The sequence below is a fragment of the Bos indicus genome, chromosome 7, assembly GCF_029378745.1.
Source record: "Bos indicus isolate NIAB-ARS_2022 breed Sahiwal x Tharparkar chromosome 7, NIAB-ARS_B.indTharparkar_mat_pri_1.0, whole genome shotgun sequence".
Lineage (NCBI taxonomy): Eukaryota > Metazoa > Chordata > Mammalia > Artiodactyla > Bovidae > Bos > Bos indicus.
In genome coordinates, this window is record NC_091766.1 from 38527491 (window position 1) to 38551379 (window position 23889).

Here is a 23889-nt window from a genome sequence, read left to right on the forward strand (position 1 = left end):
TATTGGAGTAGCCATTCCCTTCTCCAGGGGATCTTCCTGATCTGGGGATCAAACCTGGGTCTCCTGCATTGCACGCAGATTCTTTGCCATCTGAGCCACAACCTTTGTTAAGTACAAAAGTACAGAGTGAAGTCACTCAGTCATGTCTGACTCTTTGCGATTCCATGGACTGTAGCCTACCAGGCTCCTCCGTCCATGGAACTTTCCAGGCAGGGGTACCGGAGTGGATTGCCATTTCCGTCTCCAGGGGATCTTCCCAACCCAGGGATTGAACCCAGGTCTCCTGCATTGCAGGCAGACACTTTACTGTCTAAGCTACCAGGGAAGCTTTTGTGAATCTATTACTTTCTTTAATTTTTTAAAAATAAGGTATACCTATGAACACTGTTGGCACTTTTTGCCATTTAAGTCATTTCTCGTTCCAGGGTGAATTTGTGAATGAATATGTGGGTGAGCTAATAGATGAAGAAGAGTGCAGAGCTCGAATCCGTTATGCCCAAGAACATGATATCACAAATTTTTATATGCTAACTCTAGACAAAGTAAGTAATGGAAAGTGCTATTTCCGCTGTTATAAGCTTGTTTTTAATTAGTGTTGTCCCAGCTATTCTGTGTAGGCATGTCATACATGCCTAAAAAGGGTTTTACTGCATAAAACAGTGTCTTTCCCCCATGTTCATAGGAATTGCTTGCTCAGGGTCCTGGAGTTGGATAAGGTTACTCATTTCTAGCTGTATATCCATGAGCAAAAGGCACTAAAGCTGCTTTTCAACTGTCCAACATAAGTTTGGGATGATTTCTTTTAGTGTTTTTCCTATAAGATTAAAACTTGAAGCCAGAAAAATAAATAATAATTATTTTACTGTTTATTTTACAGATTGAAACACTGACTTGTTAATATTTAGTTAGTACATTGAGAAAGTCATAAAAATTGACTATAGAACTCAATCTTACAAACCCAAGTCAGCTCTCCAATTATTGAAATTTCTGATGAGCTGTGTTCCACTAGTGTCTGGAATTATATTTGGGATTTTTAATTTTTTTCCATATGTCATTTCCAACATGTTTCATATTTCTTTTTTAAAATTTATTATTTTAAAAATATTTTATTGAAGTGTAGTTGATTTACAATGGTGTGTTAATTTCTGTACAGCAAAGTAATTCAGTTATACATATACATATGTTTTTCCATTATGATTTATCACCAGATATTAAATATAGTTTCCTATGCTGTATATAGTGGGACCTTGTTGCTTATGGGATTTATTTCTAATTCTGGCATCCTAATGCATTTTGTTTCTGTGTATGCTGAGATTCCTCTTTGTATGTGAGTATTGGGTTCTGTTAGGTTTTGCCCTGTCCCCAGCTTTTATAATAGACTTTTCTTAGTGTGAAACTTTGTATTTACCCAGTTGTACTTTGATGGTTTGTGAGATCCTCAGCTCAAGGTTCTCTGATCATTTGGGATGAGGTCTGGATGTCATTATTAAAATCTTAGGTGATTACTAATGTATAGCCAGGGTTCAGAAGAGGATACACCGAGAGGGCTGTTACTACATAGATTTCTGGGCCTCAGAGTTCCTGCTTTAGTATCTCTGAAGTGCCACCAAAGACTTTGCGTTTTTAGTGGATTCCGTGGTGGTGATAACTAGAGCTAGTCTAGGCACTACATTCTGGAAAAGTCAAAGTTTACAAATAGAAACTCCAGCTTATTAAAATACTCTAATTTTACTCAGTAATAGTGGAGGTCTGCTGAACAGCATCTCTTGGAATTCTAGGACCGGATTATTGATGCTGGCCCCAAAGGAAACTATGCTCGATTCATGAATCATTGCTGCCAGCCTAACTGTGAAACACAGAAGTGGTCTGTGAATGGAGACACCCGGGTTGGCCTTTTTGCCCTGAGTGACATTAAAGCAGGTAAGACTCATTTAAGGATTTTGGAACCAGGACTAGGACCAGTTTTTATTATCTAAAAACCCCATTTGTCCTGTAATCCAAAATGAGGCTGCAAACCCCCGAGGACACAAGACTATATTGGTGGTGCCTGGCGGGTACCAGGTCTGTTCTTATTGGTGGTGGAATGGTAAGACACATGTAACCTGAAATTTACCATTTTAGACATTTTAAAGTGTGCCGTTCAGTGGCGTTTAAGTCCATTCACATTGTTGTACAACTATCACTACCATTCATCTCCAGCACTTTTTCTTTTCCTGAACTGAAGATACCCATTAAACAAAAATTCCCTCTTTCCCCACTCCCCCAGCCTCTAGTGACCACCATTTTACCTTCTGGGTCTGATTTTTTAGCTGCTCTAGGAATCTCATGTAAGTGCAGTCATATAATAATTGTTTTGTTGTGACTGACTAATTTTATTTAGCATGATGGTTTGGGCATGCTCTCCAGGCGCACCATGCAGCTTGCAGGATCTTAGCTCTCCAACCAGGGATTGAACCTGGGGCTGTGACATTGAAAGCACTGAGTCCTAACCACTGAAGTGCCAGATAATTCCCTGTATGGTTTTAAAGGAATGAATTTCCAGACCTTTCCATAACTTATATGAACTCCATAAAAATCGGGCTGCCTTAAAAATCGTCAGCAGTCTAGGTTTCCTTTCACAGTTGACTTTCATCCATTTTGTAAACCAAATAGCCATCTCTCACCCATCTGAACTTTATGGTTTATGAGCCCAAAGCTAAGAAAAACAAAATCCCTCACCTCTTGGGTGTCAAAGAACTGGATGTTTGGAGAATGCACTTTTATGTTGTGGCTGGCCTGGATGCCCATGCCTCTGCGAGTTCAGAGTGAACAAGTGAGCCTGTTGTGTTCAGCACAATATTCAGATGTTTAGTAAACTGGAAGTACATCTGGTAAGATTGAGAGGTTTGAACGTAAACGTATATGATGGATATTTTCCATCAATTAAAGCAACTTCATATTTAGTGTCAAGGTTTTTATGAAAAATTTGAAACATATTATATGACACGCTCTAAATTTTTTTTTAATATTTAGACTTATGTAAAGTTTGAGTGTAAGGATATACCTAATTTTTCAAAGTAAGTTTTTGCAGGAGTACTAGCAAAGTGTTTAAAGATCACTCTCCCGGGTGGTGCTACTGGTAAAGAATCCTCCTGCCAGTGCTGGAGACATAAGAGATGCAGGTTCCATCCCTGGGTGGGAACGATCCCCCTGGAGGAGGGCATGGCAACCCACTCCAGTATTCCTGCCTGGAGAATCCCATGGATAGAGGAGCCTGGTGGGCTACAGTCCATGGGGTTGCACAGTCAGACACGACTGAGAGACTGAGCACATGCGCACACATACACTGTCTCTCTCTCTCTCTCTACTACCCGCCCCACCCCCACCCCCACCAACTCAAAATGAGACTGGCCTGAGTAGGGTTTTTTTTCCTCTCGTCAAAACAGACTGTACTGGTGGAGCCCCTGGCGGCCCCCGTCCCTGGGTGCCCACCCTGTGCTCAGCGGGCAACCGCTGCGGCATTGTTACCCTGAGTTCTGTCTTGGCTGTTGTTGCACCTTGGAGGGCAACTCTCGGCTTGGGCAGTTCATAATTGACAGTAGCATAGTCCAATGATTCTCAAAGTGGAAATCCTATATGAGCCCAGTCAGTGTTATTCATGTTTACCTCAAGAAACACTAATCGAAATAAAGAGTAATTTGGTCAGCTTTTTGTCTGTTCCCTTTTTTTTCATCTGTAGAAAACCTCTCCTCTCTTCTTCCCCCCTCCTCCCCCATATATTTTTTCTCTTTAATTTAAATATACTGCTGCCCAGGAGTCTTTTAGACTCTTTAGAATTTTAAAATTTGACAGTTTTCCTGTTTTTAAAATTGAGCCACTAGTTCCTTTCTCCTGTTTTGCATTGCTTCATATGAGGTATTAAATGATGAAAGTAACAATATTTGAGCATCACTGTGCACTTATGTTCTGCTGACTAAATGAAACTGATTTTAAAAATCATAGTGTGTACCAGGTTTTTAGAATGGATGGCTTCAGAGTAAATTGGGTAGATTTCTGATTTGTAAGAGGAATTATCAACTGAATGCTGTTAAGAGCTACATTTATCAGATGCCAAACTTTGTTCCAAGCTTGCTGTTTAATCCTTACAAAATGAAAGTGAAGTCGCTCAGTTGTGTCTGACTCTTTGCGACCCCATGGACATCAGACTCCTCCATCCATGGGATTTTCTAGGCAAGGGTATTGGAGTGGGTTGCCATTTCCTTCTCCAGGGAATCTTCCCGACCCAGGGATCAAACCCAGGTCTCCGGCATTGTGGACAGACGCTTTACTATCTGAGCCACCAGGGAAGTCCAATCCTTAAAAAAGTACTATAAATTATGTGTTATCATACCTGTGTTGTCTGCATTCTTTGCCCTTATCTTTCTCTCCATCTTTTACCTGTTTTTCTCTCTAATCACCCTAGGGGAAGAAGGGGCAGTGTTCCTCTGTATTAATTATTCAAATGTTAGTCATATGATTTCAGTGCCTATCTCTGTCCTGACTGCTTTTAGTACCACACTTCCACTTCAGACTTTAGTCTGTGTCTGTGGGGATGCCTGTTCTACCATGTGCAGCCACAAATTTCTCTGCTCCTAGCGCTGTGTGGGAACTGACCGACCTTGTTCCTGTCCTCCCAAACTGCAGGGGTATCTTCCACGTGTTGTTCTCATTCCTTGTTTATCTCTTCTCCAGTGCCCTTTGTTCTCCCCCCAAATTGCAGATATCTGTATTTTGGACTCTTTTCTAGAATGGCTTTCCTGTGTGCACACTGATACCCTCTGATTAACCCCTCCTGTAGTTTTGTTTGTATAATGGATGCTGAGTGAGCAGCAGGTAATAACAAGTATCCTGCTATCTTATACTTGTGTATTTGGTTGAGTTGCATTGTAAGCCCATTAAATTTGTGAAAATTCAGCTATATATTCAGAAAATTTTAAAAAAGGGTAGTGTGAATAAAAGTACCCATCATTCAGTCCAGTAAGTTCACAGTGGGCGTGAGAGGTTAGATGTGACCCTGCTGGTGCCCTTGGTCAGTCTCGGGTCCTTCAGGCTCTTCACAATGTGAACCTCTTACCAGGCCACAAGTAATTCTAGCATTAGTACCATTAAAATCCCTAAATAGAAGCCGGCTGCTTTATAATTTACTCAACCAAATTTAAGGAATAATAATCTCTTTCCAATATTAGATGAAAATCTATATTAATTAATCTCACTGATAGAAGATATATCATTCTGCAGTGGGAAATCTTCCTCAGTTTTGACAGTTTTAACTGAAGAATTATCACTTTGTACATTAATGGTAAGCCATTACCCCTACCCAGGGACAGTCTCGTTGTATATTTCTGTAAAATTCTTCTGTTTGTTAGGCTTTCCCTAACACACTTTGATTTTGAATGTTTGTGTGATTTATTTGCTCTCAATTTTGATGAAATGCACTTGTGAGAAAAAGGGGAATTTTTGTATGTTAAATTTGTAATTCTCCTATTAAAGTTGACATATTCCTGCTGTGTGCAGTATGTCATTCTCAGTAAGCTTGTAAGATTGTTATCTGCATTTAACAAATGGACTCTCAGGCTCAGCTCACCCAGCTAGACTGTGGTGTAACTGGGATGTAAAGCCAGGGCTTAGGTCTTGTTGTCTAGAGTTCCTAATACTATTCTGTATTGACTTGTCTCTCGAGTGCTGCCAGGTAAGATGTTCACTTTGGGACAGACGACAGACAGGCTTCCTTCACACTTAGCTTTCACGATGCCTGGCACATCAGTGCATAAATCGCATTTTGTTGTTTTTGGTAATAATACAATTTGAATCTGAATGGTTAGAAAAAAAATTCAAAACAACTTGGGTAACACCTCGATGGTAAAAATTGTTTTAAGTATTACTTGTTAGGTCATACTTGTTAGGTTTTTCTGTTGTTCAGTTACGTTAGTTGATTAATATTGTTATTAGATTCAAATTCATTAACATGTTATTAATATAGTGGGATTAAAGTTAATATGCCCCTTTTATTCCTCTTAAAAACTAACCTTGTTCTCTTGGTAGTCTGTATCTTTTGTGGTTATCTGTATCTTTTGTGGTTAATACAGAACTGTTGTAATTAAAACTATTGATACTAATATTTTCATGGTCTCTTATGCAGGCACTGAACTTACCTTCAACTACAATCTAGAATGTCTTGGGAATGGAAAGACCGTTTGCAAATGTGGAGCCCCAAACTGCAGTGGCTTTTTGGGTGTAAGGCCAAAGGTACCTGTTAAACGTTTGCATCAAGGATAATGGTGTGGTCATTTCTCCTAACCTGTTGGCAGGACTGAGTATTTAAGAAGGTGTCTGTTTGAAATGATGACATTGAATATTTGTCATTAGGGACACTGGCAATTTAAGCCTTCTAATAACCAGTTTGGTACACTAGAGAAGGTCTTTGGGTATTGTTGAAGTGTTTTGAGTAATCTGACTTCTAATTAATGATACCTTTGAAGCTAAAAAAGATGTAAAATAGGAATCTATAAGGTAGGTTACTTCCCATATCTCTATTGCTCTTAGTCAGTCTTACATTTCCTAAGAAACTACTTAGATTCTCAGTCTCTCTTTGTGTCTTTCTTTTTAAAGATATTAGAGAATCTGATATTGAATTTAAGATTCTAAATGTAGTATAAGATTGTAGATAAACATAGGACCCTTATTTTTTTCTTAAGGACCTTTAATCTTTTTTTTTTTTTTTTTAACATTTTATTTTGTATTGAAGTATAGCTGAATAACAGTGTATACATACAAGAACCCTTAATCTTAACCATGTGCCATGTAACAGAGTATAAACTTTGTTGTATCTTATATCCTGTTTTTTTATGTATACGTTAACTGAATTATAATTCTATGTTAAAAATTGTTGTTTATAATTCATAGATATTATTTTAAAATACTTTCTTGCTGTTACATTATTTATTAACCATCATTTTCAATGACTGTTAAAGTTTTTATATATTGAATGAACCATAATAGGTGACTATCTGGATGCTTCCTGAGTTACTCTTACCATAAGTAACAGCATGCTAAAAATTGAAGTTTAACTTTGATACAAAGTACACAGTGACTCCAATTGGGTATTTCTTATTATACGTCTTTGATAGTGAAGTCAACATTAAGAACTGAAAAGTGAAAATTAGCATGAAACTATTTAATAAAAGGATCATTTTGACCTATAATATATGAAGAACACCCAGTAATTATTCTTTTATCTATTAAATAAGAAAATGTATATTGGATTTTGTTTTTTGTTTTGTTGGTTGGTTAAATGGTCTTGTTTCTTAAGGTATTCAGTGGATTTAGTCCCTGTAAATTAAAATAGTAACAGAATTTAATGGTGTTTGGTGTACTTGGGATGTCTGTTTCTGTATCCTTAAGGTCTGTGTAGCACTTCACAGGTGAATCAGTGAGAGAGAAATTTGAGAACAGAAGTTTAGAAATGGGAGGAGATCACTGTGGGCTGGCAATAAACTGGATTGGTCCTGGATGTTTCTAGGCCAAGGTAAATAATGTGATAAAACCATGCAGTTTGGTGGCCGCATGTGGGCTGCAGGGAGCACACAGTAGACCTGCTGGCTGCTCCAGGGTCTGTCTTGGCAAGTGGTGGATACGAACCTAAATTGATGTAGATAAAAACGCAAAGACCACACACTAGTTTTCTGTGTCTTGCTGGAACATGGCTCATATGAAGAGCTCAGTGAAGGTTTGTTGAATAAATTTAGAAATGTGTGTGACCCAGAGAAGTCTCCCTTAGTTTTGAAATTAGACAAACTTAAGAATAAAAATAAAACGTATCATTAAAGGATGATCTTTAATACCAGTCTTGTGTGTCAACATAAAGCAGCATATTTCTCTTTTATTGCACTCAGGTGGTAGGAGTAGTTGATGTCAGATACACTTAGTGCTACCATTTATTGGGTACCAATGATATGCCCTGTGCCTTTTTCTGCATTTTTTTATCTTCACAATAGTCTATGAGGACTGTCTTTCCAGAGGAGAGTCTGAAGCACAGAGAGATTAGTTAACCTGGTCAAGATCATACAACTAATGTGTCAACAATATTTGACCTCTAGAATCAACCCATTGCCACAGAGGAAAAGTCAAAGAAATTCAAGAAGAAGCAACAGGGGAAGCGCAGAACCCAGGGTGAAGTCACAAAGGAGCGAGAGGATGAATGTTTCAGCTGTGGGGATGCTGGCCAGCTCGTCTCTTGTAAGAAGCCAGGCTGCCCCAAAGTTTACCATGCAGACTGTCTCAATCTAACCAAGCGACCAGCAGGTTGGTGCCAAAATCCATTTAGAGTTCTCTTTGTTCTCCGCTAGAATTCTCAGAGCCCTTTGGTCTTCCCATGCATAATATTGAGGGGTGGTATGGTTCATGTTCTCACTATCAAAATAAATGACAACAAAGACTATAGAAAAGGGAACAGAAACTCATTTGCTCCATGAAGCATTTTACGTTAGTTTATCCTCCCACCAGCCCGTAAAGATGAGGCCTTTTTACCTTCCCATGTTCCAGATGAGGAAACTTGAGTCTTGACTTGTCACATTAAAGCGTATAGATGCAGGGACTGGCTTGAAGCCACAAGTTTTCTGACTTTAAGCCCACTACATCATGTTCACTCTCTAGAGAAAGAGACGCTGAGAAAGAGTGGAGCTTCTAGGTGATTATAGCCCCCTCTGGCTCACTTCCCTCTGAAAGAGATGCAGTTGTGTTAGTAAACACAGGAGAACCTATGCAAGCAGGTGTGGTACTCAGAAATATGTGGCTTGAAAAATTGTCACTGATCTTTGGATGATAATTTGACGTAAGAGGAGTTCAGGGATTTGGGTGTGTGCTATGTATTTTAAACAACAAAGGTGAGAAACTATTCTGGGTGACACGCACCATTAGCGGCCTGCTTCTGGGAACTGCAGAAAGAGAACTTTGGGTTGGGAGTGAGAGGAGTTTGTCTGAAAATTAGGTTTTCTTCAGTATGTGGTTGCCAGGATAATGAAATAATAGAAACTGAGATACCTTGGGGGCAAGGCCATAACACTGATTTCAGTGCCAGGAAATGGGGAATTGTTTCAGAAGCAATTACTCGGGGTCATAGCTGGCATGGGTTGTGATAGACCTCATCTTGCCAATTCTAGAGCCAGGAGTGAACTCTAGCATAGTTCACTTGGAAGGAGCTGGGATGGAAACAGCTGTCCATGTCAGAGACTCTGGTATCATGAAATGAGGATAAAAGAGAACAGCTTAGGTTGGCTTTGGGTCTTTTCTGCTGATTCTTTGTAGACAACACAGATTAAATTTGTTCTAATTTCCAGTTTTAATGTTGAGCAGAGAGAAATCTGTTTCCATTGTTCACCGTGTGTATCTACTCCCTATTCCTAGTAACAATGAAGTAAGCAGTTTAATTGGCTGATGTTTTCCCCCTAGAGTTAAATATTTAAAGGCCACGTAGGACAAATGTAATTTTTAAATATAGAAAAGTAATATGTTCACATTCCATCTAAGGGGAGCTTTGGGTTTGGTTTTGTTGCTGTTTCTCTCCTTGTTGGAATTAGTCATAGAAATCAGGGCTTACTCCTTGGTGCTGGTTGTTTACCGACTGCTGCCTTCCGCAGAGAGCTTGTGCCTCTTGTCCATATCCCCTCCCTCAGGATCTCAGCTTTACTTTCTGCAAAACATGTAGAAACAACAGCCAAATATTAAGTCACAACTGAGTATCAATTAAAAACCAAGTCGGTTTTGTTTTGTTGTCCTTGTTTCTCTCCTTGTTGGAAGTAGTCATAGAAATCAAGGTTTACTCCTTCGCTATTGTTTACTCGTGCTTGGTTTTTAATTGATACTTAGTTGTGACAATATTTGGCTATTATTTGTACACATTTCGCAGAAAGTAAAGCCCAGATCCTGAGGGAGGGGATGTGGGCAAGGGGCACAAGCTCTCGGCAGGAGGCAGCAGTTTGCAATCACTCCTTTGACTTTGTTCCAGAGCCGTGGCCCATCTCAGGCATGTTTTGTTTTCCTTAGTTTGTGTTTCACTTCTGTATTTTCAGGGAAATGGGAGTGTCCTTGGCATCAGTGTGACATATGCGGAAAGGAAGCAGCCTCCTTCTGTGAGATGTGTCCCAGCTCCTTCTGCAAGCAGCATCGGGAAGGGATGCTCTTCATCTCCAAACTGGATGGGCGCCTGTCTTGTACTGAGCATGATCCCTGTGGGCCCAACCCTCTGGAACCGGGGGAGATCCGTGAGTATGTACCTCCTCCAGTACCACTGCCTCCAGGCCCAAGCACTCACCTGGCAGAGCAATCATCAGGAGTGGCTGCTCAAGGGCCCAAGATGTCGGACAAGCCATCCGCTGACACCAACCCGTCGCTGTCGCTGTCCAAAAAAGCTCTGGCAGGGACTTGTCAGAGGCCCCCGCTGCCTGAAAGGCCTCCTGACAGAACTGACTCCAGGCCCCAGCCTGTAGATAGGGTCAGGGACCTTGCTGGGTCAGGGACCAAACCCCAATCATTGGTATCCAGCCAGAAGCCATTGGACAGGCCACCTGCAGTGGCAGGACCAAGACCCCAATTATCTGACAAACCCTCTCCCGTGACCGGCCCAAGCTCCTCACCCTCAGTCAGGTCTCAGCCACTGGAAAGACCTCTGGGGACAGCTGACCCAAGGCTGGATAAATCCATAGGTGCTGCCAGCCCAAGGCCCCAGTCACTGGAGAAAACCCCTGTCCCTACGGGCCTGAGACTTCCACCGCCAGAGAAACTGCTAGTCACCAGCGGTCCCAAACCCCAGACTTCAGACAGACCCCCTGACAAATCCCATGTCTCTTTGTCCCAGAGACTTCCACCTCCTGACAAAGTACTGTCAGCTGTGGTCCAGACCCTGGTAGCTAAAGAAAAAGCACTGAGGCCCGTGGACCAGAATACTCAGTCAAAAAATAGAGCTGCTTTGGTGATGGATCTCATAGACCTAACTCCTCGCCAGAAGGATCGGGCAGGTTCACCCCATGAGCTCACACCACAGGCTGATGAGAAGATGCCAGTGTTGGAGTCGAGCTCATGGCCTGCCAGCAAAGGTCTAGGACAGATACCACGAGCTGTTGAGAGAGGCAGTGTGTCAGATGCTGTCCTTCAGCCACTGGGCAAAGCAGCGGCCACTTCAGAACACTCCTGGCAAGCTGTTAAATCACTCACCCAGGCCAGACTTCTTTCTCAGCCCCCTGCCAAGGCTTTTTTATATGAGCCAGCAACTCAGGCCTCAGGAAGAGCACCTGCAGGGGCTGAACAGACCCCAGGGCCTCCCAGTCAAGCGCCAGGCCTGGTGAAGCAGGTGAAGCAGATGGCTGGGGGCCAGCAACTACCTGGACTTGCTGCCAAGAGTGGGCAGTCCTTCAGGCCTCTTGGGAAGTCGTCCCTTTCCACTGAAGAGAAGAAGCTGGCACCCACAGAGCAGAGTCCCTGGGCCCTGGGCAAGGCCTCGCCAGGGCCAGGGCTCTGGCCCATGGTGGCTGGACAGACACTGGCACAGTCTTGCTGGTCCTCCGGGAGCACACAGACACTGGCACAGACTTGCTGGTCTCTTGGAAGAGGGAAAGACCCTAAACCAGAGCAAAGTACACTTCCAGCTCTTAACCAGGCTCCTTCCAGTCACAAGTGTGCAGAGTCAGAACAGAAGTAACACCAGTAAATGCCACGTGACCAGACCAGCCACCCCCAGGGTTCTTGGGGAAGGGAAAAATCTTTTTCCCTCTTAAAAAGAACAGACCCCAACACTTTTCCACTGTTATTCTTTCCTTATATCCCAGCATTCAGAACTCTTGTGACATTAGCCAGTGGGGGGGCTTGTGGTTGTGTGAGCCATGTATGGAAGTCCAAGTGGGCCCCAGCCAAGGAAACAGACAGACGCGGGTCTCTTTCCCCCCGACCTTTACTCATGGTGAACTTGAAATAAAAAGTCCACTCTGGAGTCAAGCATGGGATTCAATTCCACTGGTCAGGTTGGAAGGTAGTAGGGCTCTCAAAGCTCTATCTAATCCTGCCAAGCCCCACTGAGGGTACCTGATGAATCCTTGGGAGGAACTAATACCCATTCAAGTCGGTGGTGATTTCTTGAACATCTGTGTGTGCTAGGTGTGGTACTAGTCACTGGCAGGAAATATAGAGATAAATAAGACCTGATCCCTGTGAGCCTAACATGCCTGCCTGGGTTCTCAGGTTGTTTTTAAAGAACCTTTGACCAGGAAATAAATAACAGGAAGTTTGAGGGGCCCTGGGGCTCTGGGCTCATTTTGTAATGTCCTTTGTGGCCCCAGAAGTGGTTGTTCTTGAGTGTCTCCTGGTCAGGTGTCCCTGTGTGCGTGTGCATGCATGCAAGCTCATGCAGAGGTCTCCTCTATAGGCAGGAGGGGGCTGCACCAAAGCCAAGGGCTGTGGCTAGGCAGCCGGTGCTGCCTCTGGCTGGGCTCTGCAGAGTCTAAAGATCTGTCCTTGGTGGAGCAGTTGGTTGAGGGGCTGGGCTCTATGAGGACACAGCTTTCCCTCGGTGTAAGAAGGCAATTGGCAAGCTTACCTTCCTTTTCTACAAACTTTCCTCCTTTTACATCAACTCACCCCAAGCCTGTCCCCCAAACACTCAGGTGCTTTCAGATTTCAGAGTCTCGGGCAGTAGATCTAGGGAATCTGGCAAACTCTGGGCTAGATCCACCACCAGCTCAGGAAGAATGCCAGATCCTGGCGAGAAATTACTTATCTTCTGATCCTTTGCCCTCCTACCTGAATGGAGGAGTCGTCATCTTCACTAGTGGATCCTATCACCCTCTCCCTGAGAAATGGTGTGTTCCGTGTTGAGAGCGCCTACCTGCTGACTTAGCCTAAGGGCAAGCCAGAACCCCTCCCCTATGACTGGCAAGATGGGGCGTACAGAGCAATGTCCAGCCTAAGAGATGACTCCTCATAACTGCTGATTATCTGTTACTGCTGCCCTGAGCTGGGGCCCAAGGGCTGGGAAATCTGTTGGTGCTACCCCGCCCTATCATTCACCCAGCTCACTGACTGCCAACAGGAAGTGCTGTTTGGCCAGTTCCTTCCCATTCACCCACCCCCTCGTCCCTAGACCAAACATGTTTACCTCTGCTTCGCCAATGCAGCCAGCAGCTTTAGCCAACAGGCCGTCTCCTGGCCCCAGTGTCTCCTGGCCATTTCTGTCTCTCAGTTATGGCTTTTATACCCTCAACAGGATTCTGTATTGTCCCAGTTTCTTCCTCCTGAGTTTTTATTGAGGTTATTCCCGTCACTTCTAAGGAGGGAACAATAGTTGTTTTAGAAGCATTTGCGCTTTATATAAAGATTTTAAAAAGAATTTGCTTTTATTTCCCAAAGTCTGTCTCTGGGGTTGAGACATTTGAACTCAGGCAGAGACAAGAGGCTGGGCAGAGCTGCCCTGAGTTTAGGGGCCTATTCTTGCATCTCACTTAGACCTCAGACTCTCCTCTGTAAATTCCACCTGCCTAGTTCTCCCCTTTCATCCTCTCTCTTCCCAAATCATCAGAGAGGAAAAGCTCTTTGTTTAAGAGGAAGAGAAAACAAAGCATCTTATTTTCTTTTAAAAAATTTTAAACCATGGAAAAGATATTTTTAAAGAAATCCACCCAAAACATTAAAGTTCATTATATTAAGTATTTATCATGTGTGAGAATAAGAAGTATATAACTGCAGCTAGTAGGTCCCTTTCCCTAATCTCTTAGGTTGTATGAGTAGGATCTGCTTGGTGCCAGTCCTGTGCCCTTTTTCTCCTGTCATCTGTAGTTGTGATCAGAAAAAGATAACTGCACTGCGCTGTCAGAATCTTTCCACTATGTTGTGTGTTCAATTACCGTAGCTCTTTGTTTCATGAAATAAACTGTGAATTTTTTTTGGGGGGGTGGGTATGCAGGCTATGTAAAATTTTTAAGAGGAGAAGTCTGATCATGAAGTAGCTTCTCTGATATAGGCTTTGGTAGGTAATTGACTTGACAGCCACTCTAGATGTCTCACAGGACAGGAAGGAGTGAGGGAAAGGTGGACCACTCTGTGGTTTTCAGTTTTCCATTCTCCATCATTCACTGGAAGCTTCCTTCCAGACCTGCCTAGTAAACAACTTCTGAACTGTGCTTGGATTGGGGGAGGCAGGGTAGCTCTTTAAATGGATGGACAGCCAGCCAGAGTTTTGGGGGGGCCATTGAAAGATTCTTAGATTGATTGGAAACTAGACATTCAACTCAGGCCCATGAATAGCATTGGATACTAGATTGTTGACATCATGAAAGCAGTCACTGTACAATTAGAAGCAGAGTCAGAAAGACTTTTGGAAAAAGAGACTCCTGCATTGAAAGGGGGGTGGTGACCTTGCCAGCCTTTGGGGATTTTCCTGGAGCCTGTACTGAGACCTTTTCTCCAGGGACTGTGAATTGGCAGTTAACAGGAAATCTTTACTCTTAGAAACTCCTGATCTTTGTGTAAGGTGGTATTTTGGCATTTGGCCAAGTGCTTATAAATCAGGATCTCAAAGAGTCTGCCTCTAAGCTGGTTCCCCAGGAAGCCTTTTTGAGGAGGAAGCCATAGCTTCCACAAGTAGCTGGAGAACTAATACCTCCCTTAGCCCTGTTCAGAAGAAAATTATGAAGACTTGAAATTTGTATTCAAAGCCTCATTTGCTTCTCTACTGGAGCAAACCCATTCTCATAGCAGAATAGTTGTTGCTACAACAGCATTTAAGTTTTTTTAAATGTCTGCTTCCCCCTGAAGTTACTAAGTTTGAAGTGATTTAAATCACTGTGTTGATACTCTTCTGAACAACTACCAAATCCACCTCTTTAGCATTGATATAAATAGTTGTTTTATTCTTTACATTCTCCACCCCACACTACAGTCAGGGCATGAAGTGCATCAGCGATCCTTTTCCAGGCTTGGCAGCATCTACTCACTGGAGCTGGACTCGCACGTTGCCTCATGAGAAACAGAGTGGCAGGAAGGAAGTTGGTCCTGGCAGCTTCCCCTGTGGAGAAGAATCAGGAGAGCACTAAACGTGGATGGATTTTATTTTATTTTTTGCATCAGCTCCTATAAAAAGTGGGTTTTCTCCAAGGCTTTTTGGGGGGGGATATCTTCATCCTCTTGGTATTTGTCAACCAGGAGGTCAGAGTTAGCCCAGTGTCCTCACCTCTCTGAGACCATACCAGGAAAGGAGGTGGGACAAGCCCCTGTTCCTCCTGAATAATGACTGGGCTGTTCCATGTGTCTGACATTCCAGATCATTTAGAGCTCAGTAGCTGCTGCATGAGACTTTCATTGACTGTGGCCCATTAGCTCTCAGCTGAGCTTCCTAGGGCTAGTGTAGCAGGGCCAGCGGTTGCTATAGTGTAAATTGAAAAAAGAATAGGTAATTTGCTTTGTACACACACAAAAATGTAATGATGGTGCTAATTTCCTGGTAAAAATAAGCACTGCCAAGGGTTGAAGGACTGGTGACTTGAGAAACCTAGAATCCTGTTTGGGAGGAAGAGATCTCATGTCTTAGTTTCCTCGAGGTCCTGTTAGGAGAAGGTAGAGCCTTGGTGAGTCCTGCACCCGACCCTGGGGTGATCCAGTGCAGTCCAGAAGCGGAATACACGCTGTGTGCAGATGAGGGAATTCTTTGAGTTTCTCAGGGCTGGTGTTACCTTGTCCACAGCCTCCGTCCACACTGCCTGAACAGGTTGGTAGAGAGCTCCAGGTGTGGGATCTCCCTCAGATACCTTCTGCCCCACTACCTCTTCACTCTCCTGGGAGCACCTCTATTGCTTATGAAGACTAAGGATATTATTTCTTAAGGAAGTGGAAAGAGTTTATTTTAATTAAAAATCCACAGCCTGGGCAGAAACATTTCCTATCAACATAAGCAAAAATAGCACATGTGGTCCCTTTTCTAGAGTTACTTTCCTGTGACTCTCAAAACATCAGGCTCTTTAGGGGCTTCAGGTATAACACCTTGGAAATCCAGCAAACCTTTGCAGATAAGAGGTGAGCCCAGGGAGCAGGAGCAGAAATGATTGGTTCTGGTGCTTTAGACTCGCAGGGTTGGGGCAGAGAACAGGCAGTCTCCAGGTCTGAGATGCGTGCTGCCTGTGTGCATGTAGGTGAGAGTGTTGAAGATGGGCGAGTGCAGCACACAGGAGCTCATGGAAGAGCAGCTTTCTAAGTCTTGGCAAAAAAAAAAAATAAGCTGACAATAAGAGATCTCTTTATATTTTTAAGGGGCAAAAGGGGGTGTCAGCTGAGGTCCATCACTCTTTTTGCCCCCCTTCACCCCAATAGATTGTCAGCGGTAAGTGAAACTCTTAGTGAAAAAGAGGGGAGCCTGTGCTAGGAGTCCCCATAAACATGTACTGTAATTCTTTGTATATAGAAAAAAAATTACTGTAAAGTAAAGTTTAACTTTACTCTTATGGCCCTTGCCCTGTGTTTTGTTTTGTTGTCCGTGGGGAGATAGAGCCTAACAGGAGGGAGGGTGTGGCGTGAGAGCAGAAGCCAGACTCTGAGGTGGTTCCCAGATGGGGACATGGAGCTGAGCCCTTCCTCCAAGCCTCTCAGGGAAGTGGTGTGGGTTTCCTCCCAGTAGCCACTGCTGTCAGAATGTCTTTCTGCTGCTTTTGGGAGTGGCTGGTGTCAGTCTCAGTCCCTGCCCAGGAGGCCTCCATCACCCACACAAAGGAAGGGTTATTTTGAGGAATTGGTTTTTAAAAAGGAACTGGAACCAAAGCACTTTTCTGATTATGAGTCTAGCCATCTTGGCCAAGTTTTTAAAGAGGCAGGTGCTAAGCACTGCAGAAGACCCAGCCCAGGCCTAAAATGGGATAGTGAGGCAAAGAGGCTGAGCATCCCATGCCAGAAAGGGAGGGCTGCTATAATGCTTCCTTGTGAAAAGGAAAGGTCAGTCCTGTGGACAGTAACATCTGGTTCTTCTGAAGTATCTTGACAACCAAGGCCCAAAAATAATACTTTCAGGGAACCCTGGAAATCACTTCCCTTTTTGACTTTGTCCTGAACTTCCTGCCCCAGGAAAGAATAGGGGAAAACAAGCATTTAGTCCTGCAGTTAACATTTCAACCATACTCTTCATAGTCTTGAACTGGGTACTAGTCACCTCATTTTAAATGGAGAACACAGCCAAGTTTGAGTCCCTTTTCTGGGTAGCTGAGTTAGAGCCCAATCTGGATCTCTTAAGACCTTTCTAAGTCTTGCAGAACCTGTAATTTGTCTACTATTAAGCCACATTATAGCATGTTGCTGGGAAGCTTAGGCTCTGAGCCACAGGGATGACTCACAGACCTAGACGTGACAGAGGTGCAGTAGAGCCAGCCAGTCTGAGGCAGAAATGCTTGACCCTTTGATCTCTGGATACCACCTGAGTGCCTTTCAAGTTCTTAACACCAAGAAGGAACCATGTGAACTTTGCACTGCCCCAGCTCCAGCTTTTCACCCTATCTCTGCCCCCACCAAAGAACCCAGCAAAGGGCCCTTTTGCTTCTCCATTATCTCAGCTGCAACCCTAGGGTGAAGCCACTTGGTTTCAGGAAAATAAGACCTGAGAAGAACCCTGATTATAGGAAGTGAGGCCAACCAGTTGGCCCCAGAAAGTCCTAGGTGTCCTGACACCCAATCCAGACAGCAGGGAAAGGGGTTGAGTGTAATTCACAGTGCATTGATTTTATTTACAAATCAGAAGCCATTTAAATAATCTGTAGACACAACTGCTGTCCAGGGCAGAAGCCTGGGGTCCAAATCAGCCCTTACCCTCTTTGTGCCCATCAGTCAGCCCCAATGCTGTCTCCGCTCCATGGGCCAGCACAGGCAGGTGCCACCTCTGCTGCCATGGGAAACCAGGTAGCTCAGATGCTTGATCACCCAAGCCCGACAAGAGCTAGGGCCAGCTTCCCTGGGAGAATCCCCCCCAGGCCAAGTGAGTGGTGACTCAGTGATGACAACAGCTGTAGAAGTAGGGGTTTGCCTTCTGGCCCAGGTCCACGCCCTTGTCCTCTGTCAAAGAGAGAGGTGGTATAGCTCAACATACTGTTGGGGGGCGGGGGTCAGGTGCTATGGGCCTAAAGGGAGTCTCCACAGGAGCTAAGGAAGGACACACCTGTCATCACCTGGAAGGCGGCCACACTGACATAATCCTCTGCGACTTTCTGGAAGAGCTCGTCTGGCAGGAAAAAGGGCGATCAGTGAGGACCAGATGCTAGGAGCCCAGGGATCACATAGTAACCCAGCCCTCTGGGCTTTTCTCTGCCTCCTTTGTTGCCCCTGTGTGCTCTGCTGTGAGGCCAAGGACAGCACTCACCCACACTCTGGCCTGTCTTGCTGGATGTTTCAAAGAGCTGAGCTTTGATATCTGTAAAGAGAAATGACTAAAGCCTCTTACCTGAGAATTAGGTGGGGACAGACTAGCAGTTCAGGGACTCTTCCGAACCCCACAGATGCAGGGAGGCCGGAGAAAGTCTACTGTGGGGGATCTTGCCAAGGCAGCCCCCATTTTCTGTGACCCACCCAAGCCGCCACTTCCATCCCCACCCCACTCCCAACCCAAGGAGCAAAGGAGCAGCTACTGTCTGCATAATCCTGAACGTCGTGGAAGTCCACTCGTCGCCGCCGCCTGTCCTCCTCCAGCAGGTCACTCTTGGTGCCACACAAGTAGATCTGACAGCCCTGGAGCAGAAGACAAGGTCAGGGTCACTTCCCTTGGACCACCAGACCCCCAGCCCCTGCCTGGTCTGGTGAGGTCAGGCCACCTACCTCCTCTTGGTTGCGCAGTTCCTTCACCCAGAACTTTGCCCGTTCAAAGCTGCTGCTGTCTGTCAGGTCTTGGTGTGGAACACAGGAAACACAACCAAGGGTGAGGAGCTGTTCTGTAAGGCCAGCCTGGCACCCTCCCCTTCTTGTTTGAGGAACAGGCCCAAACTCTTCTTACCATAGCAGACGATGGCAGCCTTGGCGCCCCGATAGTAGATTCGGCTCATGGCCTCATAGCGCTCAGAGCCTGCTGTGTCCTGAAGGGCAGGGGGAGGCTCAGCCCTGGCCTGAGTTACGGAGCTATACTCCCCACGACCTCAAACTAATATGTCCTCCAGACCCGTATTTTTAAATTGGGGTCTAGAGAACAGAAACCTCCGTGAGCCCACAAGTCAGTACAAGGCAGGACCTACGCCTCCTCAAGAATGGGTTTTCCCAGATTATGTGCCCAGAGAACTTACCCAAATACCCAAAGTCACCGTCCGGTCTCCGACAGACATCACCTTGGCTACGAAGGCGGCCCCAATGGTCTGCAACCAAGGGGGAGCGATCAGAACCCCGCGTGTCGGCTAGCCCCACATCCCCCTCAACACCCGCGATGGGCCCCCTCGGGCGCACTCACATTCTGATAAGGCCCCACCAGGAAGCGGTCGTGCACGTATCGCTCCACCAGGCTCGTCTTGCCCACGTACTCCTTGCCCAACATCACCACCTTGACGTCCACGCGCTGCCCGCTCATGCTCCCGGGGCCGCCTCACCCGCGTCAGGGTCCTGAGCCGGGGCGCGAGGCAAACCGGGATCTCCGCTCCGACAGGCAGCGCCCTTAACCTCAATACCCGACCCCAGGCGCCAATCTAAGGTTCCACACGCCGCAACGAGCTTGAGCGACGACAACGCCTCCGTCCGCCCCGGCTTTTAGGGCCCAGGAATTCTCCTAAGAGCCTGGGACCCGGGGCGGCCTGGGAGCGCGCGGGGCAGCGCCCTTAACGGCGCCGCACGCCGCCGCCCGACTTGCTAGCTCGCTCTGCCGCTCGCTCGCCCACCTAGCTTAGAGGCCGCGCCGGCACAGATTCCCCACCGAGCCAGGGGGCTCCTCCAGCCCAGCTCCGGCCCGCAGCGCCGCGACTCCAGCGGTGGCGGGGGCGGGGAAGGGGAGAGGGGTGTAGGGGGAAGGAGAGTTTGGGGGCGGGGTCTTCGGGTCACGTGGGCAGGCACCGGAAGAGGTGGGTACTTCACTGCTGAGCCGGAAGTGGCGCGCGGCCCGATAATTCCTCATGGCGGCGGCTGCGGCGGCGGCGGCTGGTTGGGTGCGGCGCTGTAGCGATTGATCTGCTGCTAGCCTGGCGGCTGAGCGTCGAGCTCCAGCCCGGCCTCCGCGTGCCCCTCGGGCTCCGCACCCCTGATGCTGCTCGGGCGCTGAGCCCGCCCCGGCCGGGACGATGGTGAAGTATTTCCTGGGCCAGAGCGTGCTCCGGAGTTCCTGGGACCAAGTGTTCGCTGCCTTCTGGCAGCGGTACCCGAATCCCTATAGGTACGTGGTCCTGGGAAGAGCAACCCTCCCACCTCGCTGTTTGGAGATCGGAGTCTGGGGGCCGGGAAAGACTCGACTTCGAGTGGGGGGATCTCCAGAGCCTGGCCATGTTTAGGGCAGAAGAACCCTATCGGATAAGCGGCCGGACTAGGCCCGCAAGGTACTGGAAGGAGGCTGGGCCTGGGCAGTGGATTACTTGAAGCCCTAGTCTTAAGGTTCTCTCATCTCAGTGTGGTGAGACAGGAAGAGGAGGCAGCACAGGAATTGGGGAGGGATCTTGGGGTTGGAAGTCTGAGCACTTGCCTGCTTCTCTGCCCTTGACTGCTCTCCAGTGGTGCAATAAATCTGGAGGTCCATCCCTGCTGGAATGCCCAGGAATCCAGGTCAGCGAGGGGGCGGGAGTTGGAATTTGCCCTGGGAGAGGCTCAAGGGCTCCAGTTTAGGTCTGAGCCACAACCACAGCTTACTCTGAAAGTTTGGGAAAGGGCCTGGCCATTCTGAGCGTGGAGGCTCCAGATGGGAACCTCAGCAGGCAGTCTCCCAGGGTCAGGCTCCTGAGGGTGACCTTCACCCTGACACCTGCAGCAAACATGTCTTGACGGAAGACATAGTGCACAGAGAGGTGACCTCTGACCAGAAGCTCCTGTCCCGACGACTCCTGACCAAGACGAACAGGATGCCCCGCTGGGCTGAGCGACTGTTTCCTGCCAATGTTGCTCACTCAGTGTACATCCTGGAGGATTCTATTGTGGACCCACAAAACCAGACCATGACCACCTTCACCTGGAACATCAACCACGCCCGGCTGATGGTGAGACCCCTCTCACTTCCCCCCCCGAAACTAGAGAGCTCTGGATACATGTGGCTAAGGAACCATGAGAGAGCTTCTATGGTTCAAGCAGATCTGTAGAGTGATGGCTCTAGAGTACAAACTCGGGTGGTCTTTCCAGCCGGTTACCTTCTCTAGGCCTGTCTTCTAACTTGTTCATACAGTGGAGAAGGAATACCTGTTTTCCACTTGTAAGTGCTAAATGCAGGGCACTCAAACTGTGCCTGGCAGGAGTATGGGTTGGGCCACAGGCGTCATGCTGAGAGGAGACAGTGGTTTTCAAACATCAAGCCTCCAGGGTACCTTGCAGGTACCTCAGAGGGGAGAGGACTGGGCCTGCCCCCTTCTCTGACAATCTAATGTAATGGATTTCTGCCTGAGATTTTAGGGCAAGGAGAGGGAAGTTCCACATACCTTTGATTTCTTGCTTAAAAAAAAAAAAGACTTGAAAACCCATGGTTTATTAGTTTAAGGAACATTTCATCTATGAGTACCTTGAAAGCTTTCAGGACACTTTTATTCTCTTTCTCTGTTAATCGGCACAGTAACACAGGGAAGTGGGTCTTACTCTATTGTGCAAAGAGAATAGTGAAGTTCAGGGAGGGGAAGTGTGCTGCAAAATCACAGAATGAGTCACCTTAATGCTTTGCCCCAGAGTCATCTGAGGGCCCTATCTCTGTGTTTTGTAAATTACTAAGATAAGATCTCTGAGACCTTTCAATTCAGCTGTGACAGGTGTCTTTTTAAGTGTTTCTCTTGGATGTGCAGGTCCACTTTCTCCTCTCTGATAAGGATAGCTGTGGTAATTGCCAGATTTCCTTTTCTGTTTTTGGATTGCTGGCAGCTTAAGGGCCAAAGAGGGTGGTCATAGTGTTAGTTGCTCAGTGGTGATGGACAGGGAAGCCTGGTGTACTGCAGTCCATGGGGTCACAAAGAATCAGACACAACTGAACTCAATTGAACTGTGTCTCTTTACAACCTGATAGACTGTAGCCCACCATGCTCCTCTGGCCCTGAAATTCTCCAGGTAAGAATACTGGAGTGGGTTGCCATTTCCTTCTCCAGAGGATCTTCCTGACCCAGGGATCAAACCCAGGTCTCCCTCATTGCAGGCAGATTCTTTACCATCTGAGCCACAAGGGAAGCCCAAAATGGTTGGCAGGCAGGCTGAAAACACCACAGACATTTCTTGAGTTTATGTGCCTTTTAGTGTAAAGGGTCAGAGGAAAGAGAGTCATTTTGAGAGAGCAAAATGACTTTTTCTTTTTATCTTCCTACTCTCTTCCTGAAGTGCCATTTGAGACTGCAGTAAGGTAAGGGAAAGAATGCTTTCCTTCATGAAAAGAGGCAGGGGATCAAATTGATGTGTAACTTGGCCTAGTGAAGGACTCCCACGCGATTGTGGTTGACTTGCCTGCCTGCACAGGTGGTGGAGGAACGATGTGTTTACCGTGTGAACTCTGATAATAGCGGCTGGACCGAAATCCGCCGGGAAGCCTGGGTCTCCTCTAGCTTATTTGGTGTCTCCAGAGCTGTCCAGGTGAGCAGCGTTGGGGTGCTGGGGCCAAAGCCATTTATCATCGAGTCTGGGCTGGGGTTCCATGGGCAACTCTGAATCCTTCCCCTTGTCATTTTTTGCCAGGAATTTGGTCTCGCGCGGTTCAAAAGCAACGTGACCAAGACTATGAAGGGTTTTGAATACATCTTGGCCAAGCTGCAAGGTGAGGGCTCGGGACACAGACAGAGGCTGTCAAGTCCTAACTGCCATGACTGGGCCAGAGGCTACTCTGAGCCCGCCCTCAACTCATCTGTACCCTGAGTATTTCCTTCAGAGCCTGGCCCCCAGGAGATAAATGTCCTGAGAAGTAATTTAGGTCGGTTTTCTTGGCATTCTCTAAAACCAGCCCCCACCCTTTGCTCCAGGTGAGGCCCCTCCCAAAACCCTTGTTGAAACAGCCAAGGAAGCCAAGGAGAAGGCCAAGGAGACGGCACTGGCAGCTACAGAGAAGGCCAAGGACCTTGCCAGCAAGGCAGCCACCAAGAAGCAGCAGCAGCAGCAGCAGTTCGTGTAGCCAGCCCAGGCCCTGAAGCAGCAGCCTAGCAGACTACCAGCTCCAGTCCCTGTGCCCCCTCCTCTTGTACTTTATGATTAAAAGCCAGCTTCTAGCCCTCTCGACTGTCTGGGTGGTGGGCTGAGGGTAGGTGCCCTGTTTGGCATCTCCAGCACAGCCAGCTGGTTACCCATATCTGAGCCGGGCTTCCTTACCCCTGCATCGGGTGGCTGAGGACAGAGGCACAGTGACTTGCCCACGGTCACCACATCCAGGTGAAGTGGTCATGAATGCTAGACTGTAAGCTCCATGAGGGCAGGGACCGTTGTTTTATCCTCTGATGTGTCCCAAGTATCTGAAACAAAATCTTGCGTGTAACAGGCACTCAATAAATACTTGTTGAATTCAATCGGACCCAGCTCTGGAGTCAGAAAGCTTGAATCTTGACCCCACTTGTTTTCTGGCTTTGGCCCTCAGGCTGGTCACATCACTCGGCCTTGGTCCCACTGTTGAAGTGTAGACAGATGCCCTCCAAACTGTGGAGAGTAAAGGGGCGCTGCCCGGTGTGGTCAGTAGGGTTTGTGGTGGCTTTGAATCTCATTTCTTCTTTTCCAGTTTGTGGCTGGAAGTTCCCACATTTT

General features: G+C 46.4%; 3 protein-coding genes across 13 annotated transcripts in view; 2 read left to right on the forward strand and 1 right to left on the reverse strand.

Annotated features, from left to right (window-relative positions):
* Window positions 1-16493, forward strand: part of NSD1 (nuclear receptor binding SET domain protein 1) — a 153366-nt gene extending 136873 nt beyond the window's left edge. For all 8 annotated transcript variants that reach the window (XM_070793315.1, XM_070793318.1, XM_070793314.1 and 5 more), the window contains 5 exons: window positions 426-542; window positions 1779-1920; window positions 6158-6264; window positions 8115-8319; window positions 10086-16493. In XM_070793315.1, the coding sequence (XP_070649416.1) occupies window positions 426-542; window positions 1779-1920; window positions 6158-6264; window positions 8115-8319; window positions 10086-11710 (2196 nt within the window). In that variant the 3' untranslated portion in view covers window positions 11711-16493. The remainder of the gene's footprint in view (window positions 1-425; window positions 543-1778; window positions 1921-6157; window positions 6265-8114; window positions 8320-10085) is intronic.
* On the reverse strand, window positions 14882-20012 carry RAB24 (RAB24, member RAS oncogene family). Of its 4 annotated transcripts, none has more exons than XR_002181105.2 (9): window positions 19460-20008; window positions 19299-19367; window positions 19016-19094; window positions 18841-18908; window positions 18654-18753; window positions 18389-18439; window positions 18188-18250; window positions 17842-18084; window positions 14882-15064 (listed from the first exon to the last, which is right to left on the reverse strand). XR_002181105.2 is itself a non-coding variant. In XM_070793323.1 (9 exons), exons 1-8 carry the CDS (start codon window positions 19574-19576, stop codon window positions 17860-17862), a joined length of 762 nt encoding a protein of 253 aa, XP_070649424.1. In that variant the 5' UTR covers window positions 19577-20012; the 3' UTR covers window positions 14882-15064; window positions 17842-17859. The 4 variants fall into 4 exon arrangements, 3 of the variants coding, with proteins under 3 accessions (XP_070649424.1, XP_070649423.1, XP_019820263.1); XM_070793323.1 differs by having other exon boundaries at window positions 18198-18250; window positions 19460-20012; XM_070793322.1 differs by lacking the exon at window positions 14882-15064 and having other exon boundaries at window positions 17729-18084; window positions 18198-18250; window positions 19460-20012.
* Window positions 20013-20080: 68 nt separating this feature from the next.
* Window positions 20081-23662, forward strand: PRELID1 (PRELI domain containing 1). The gene is made up of 5 exons (XM_019964702.2): window positions 20081-20368; window positions 20954-21179; window positions 22624-22737; window positions 22840-22918; window positions 23121-23662. The coding sequence occupies exons 1-5, from the start codon at window positions 20277-20279 to the stop codon at window positions 23267-23269; spliced, it is 660 nt and encodes a 219-aa protein (XP_019820261.1). The 5' UTR covers window positions 20081-20276; the 3' UTR covers window positions 23270-23662.
* The last annotated feature ends 227 nt before the right edge of the window (window positions 23663-23889 follow it).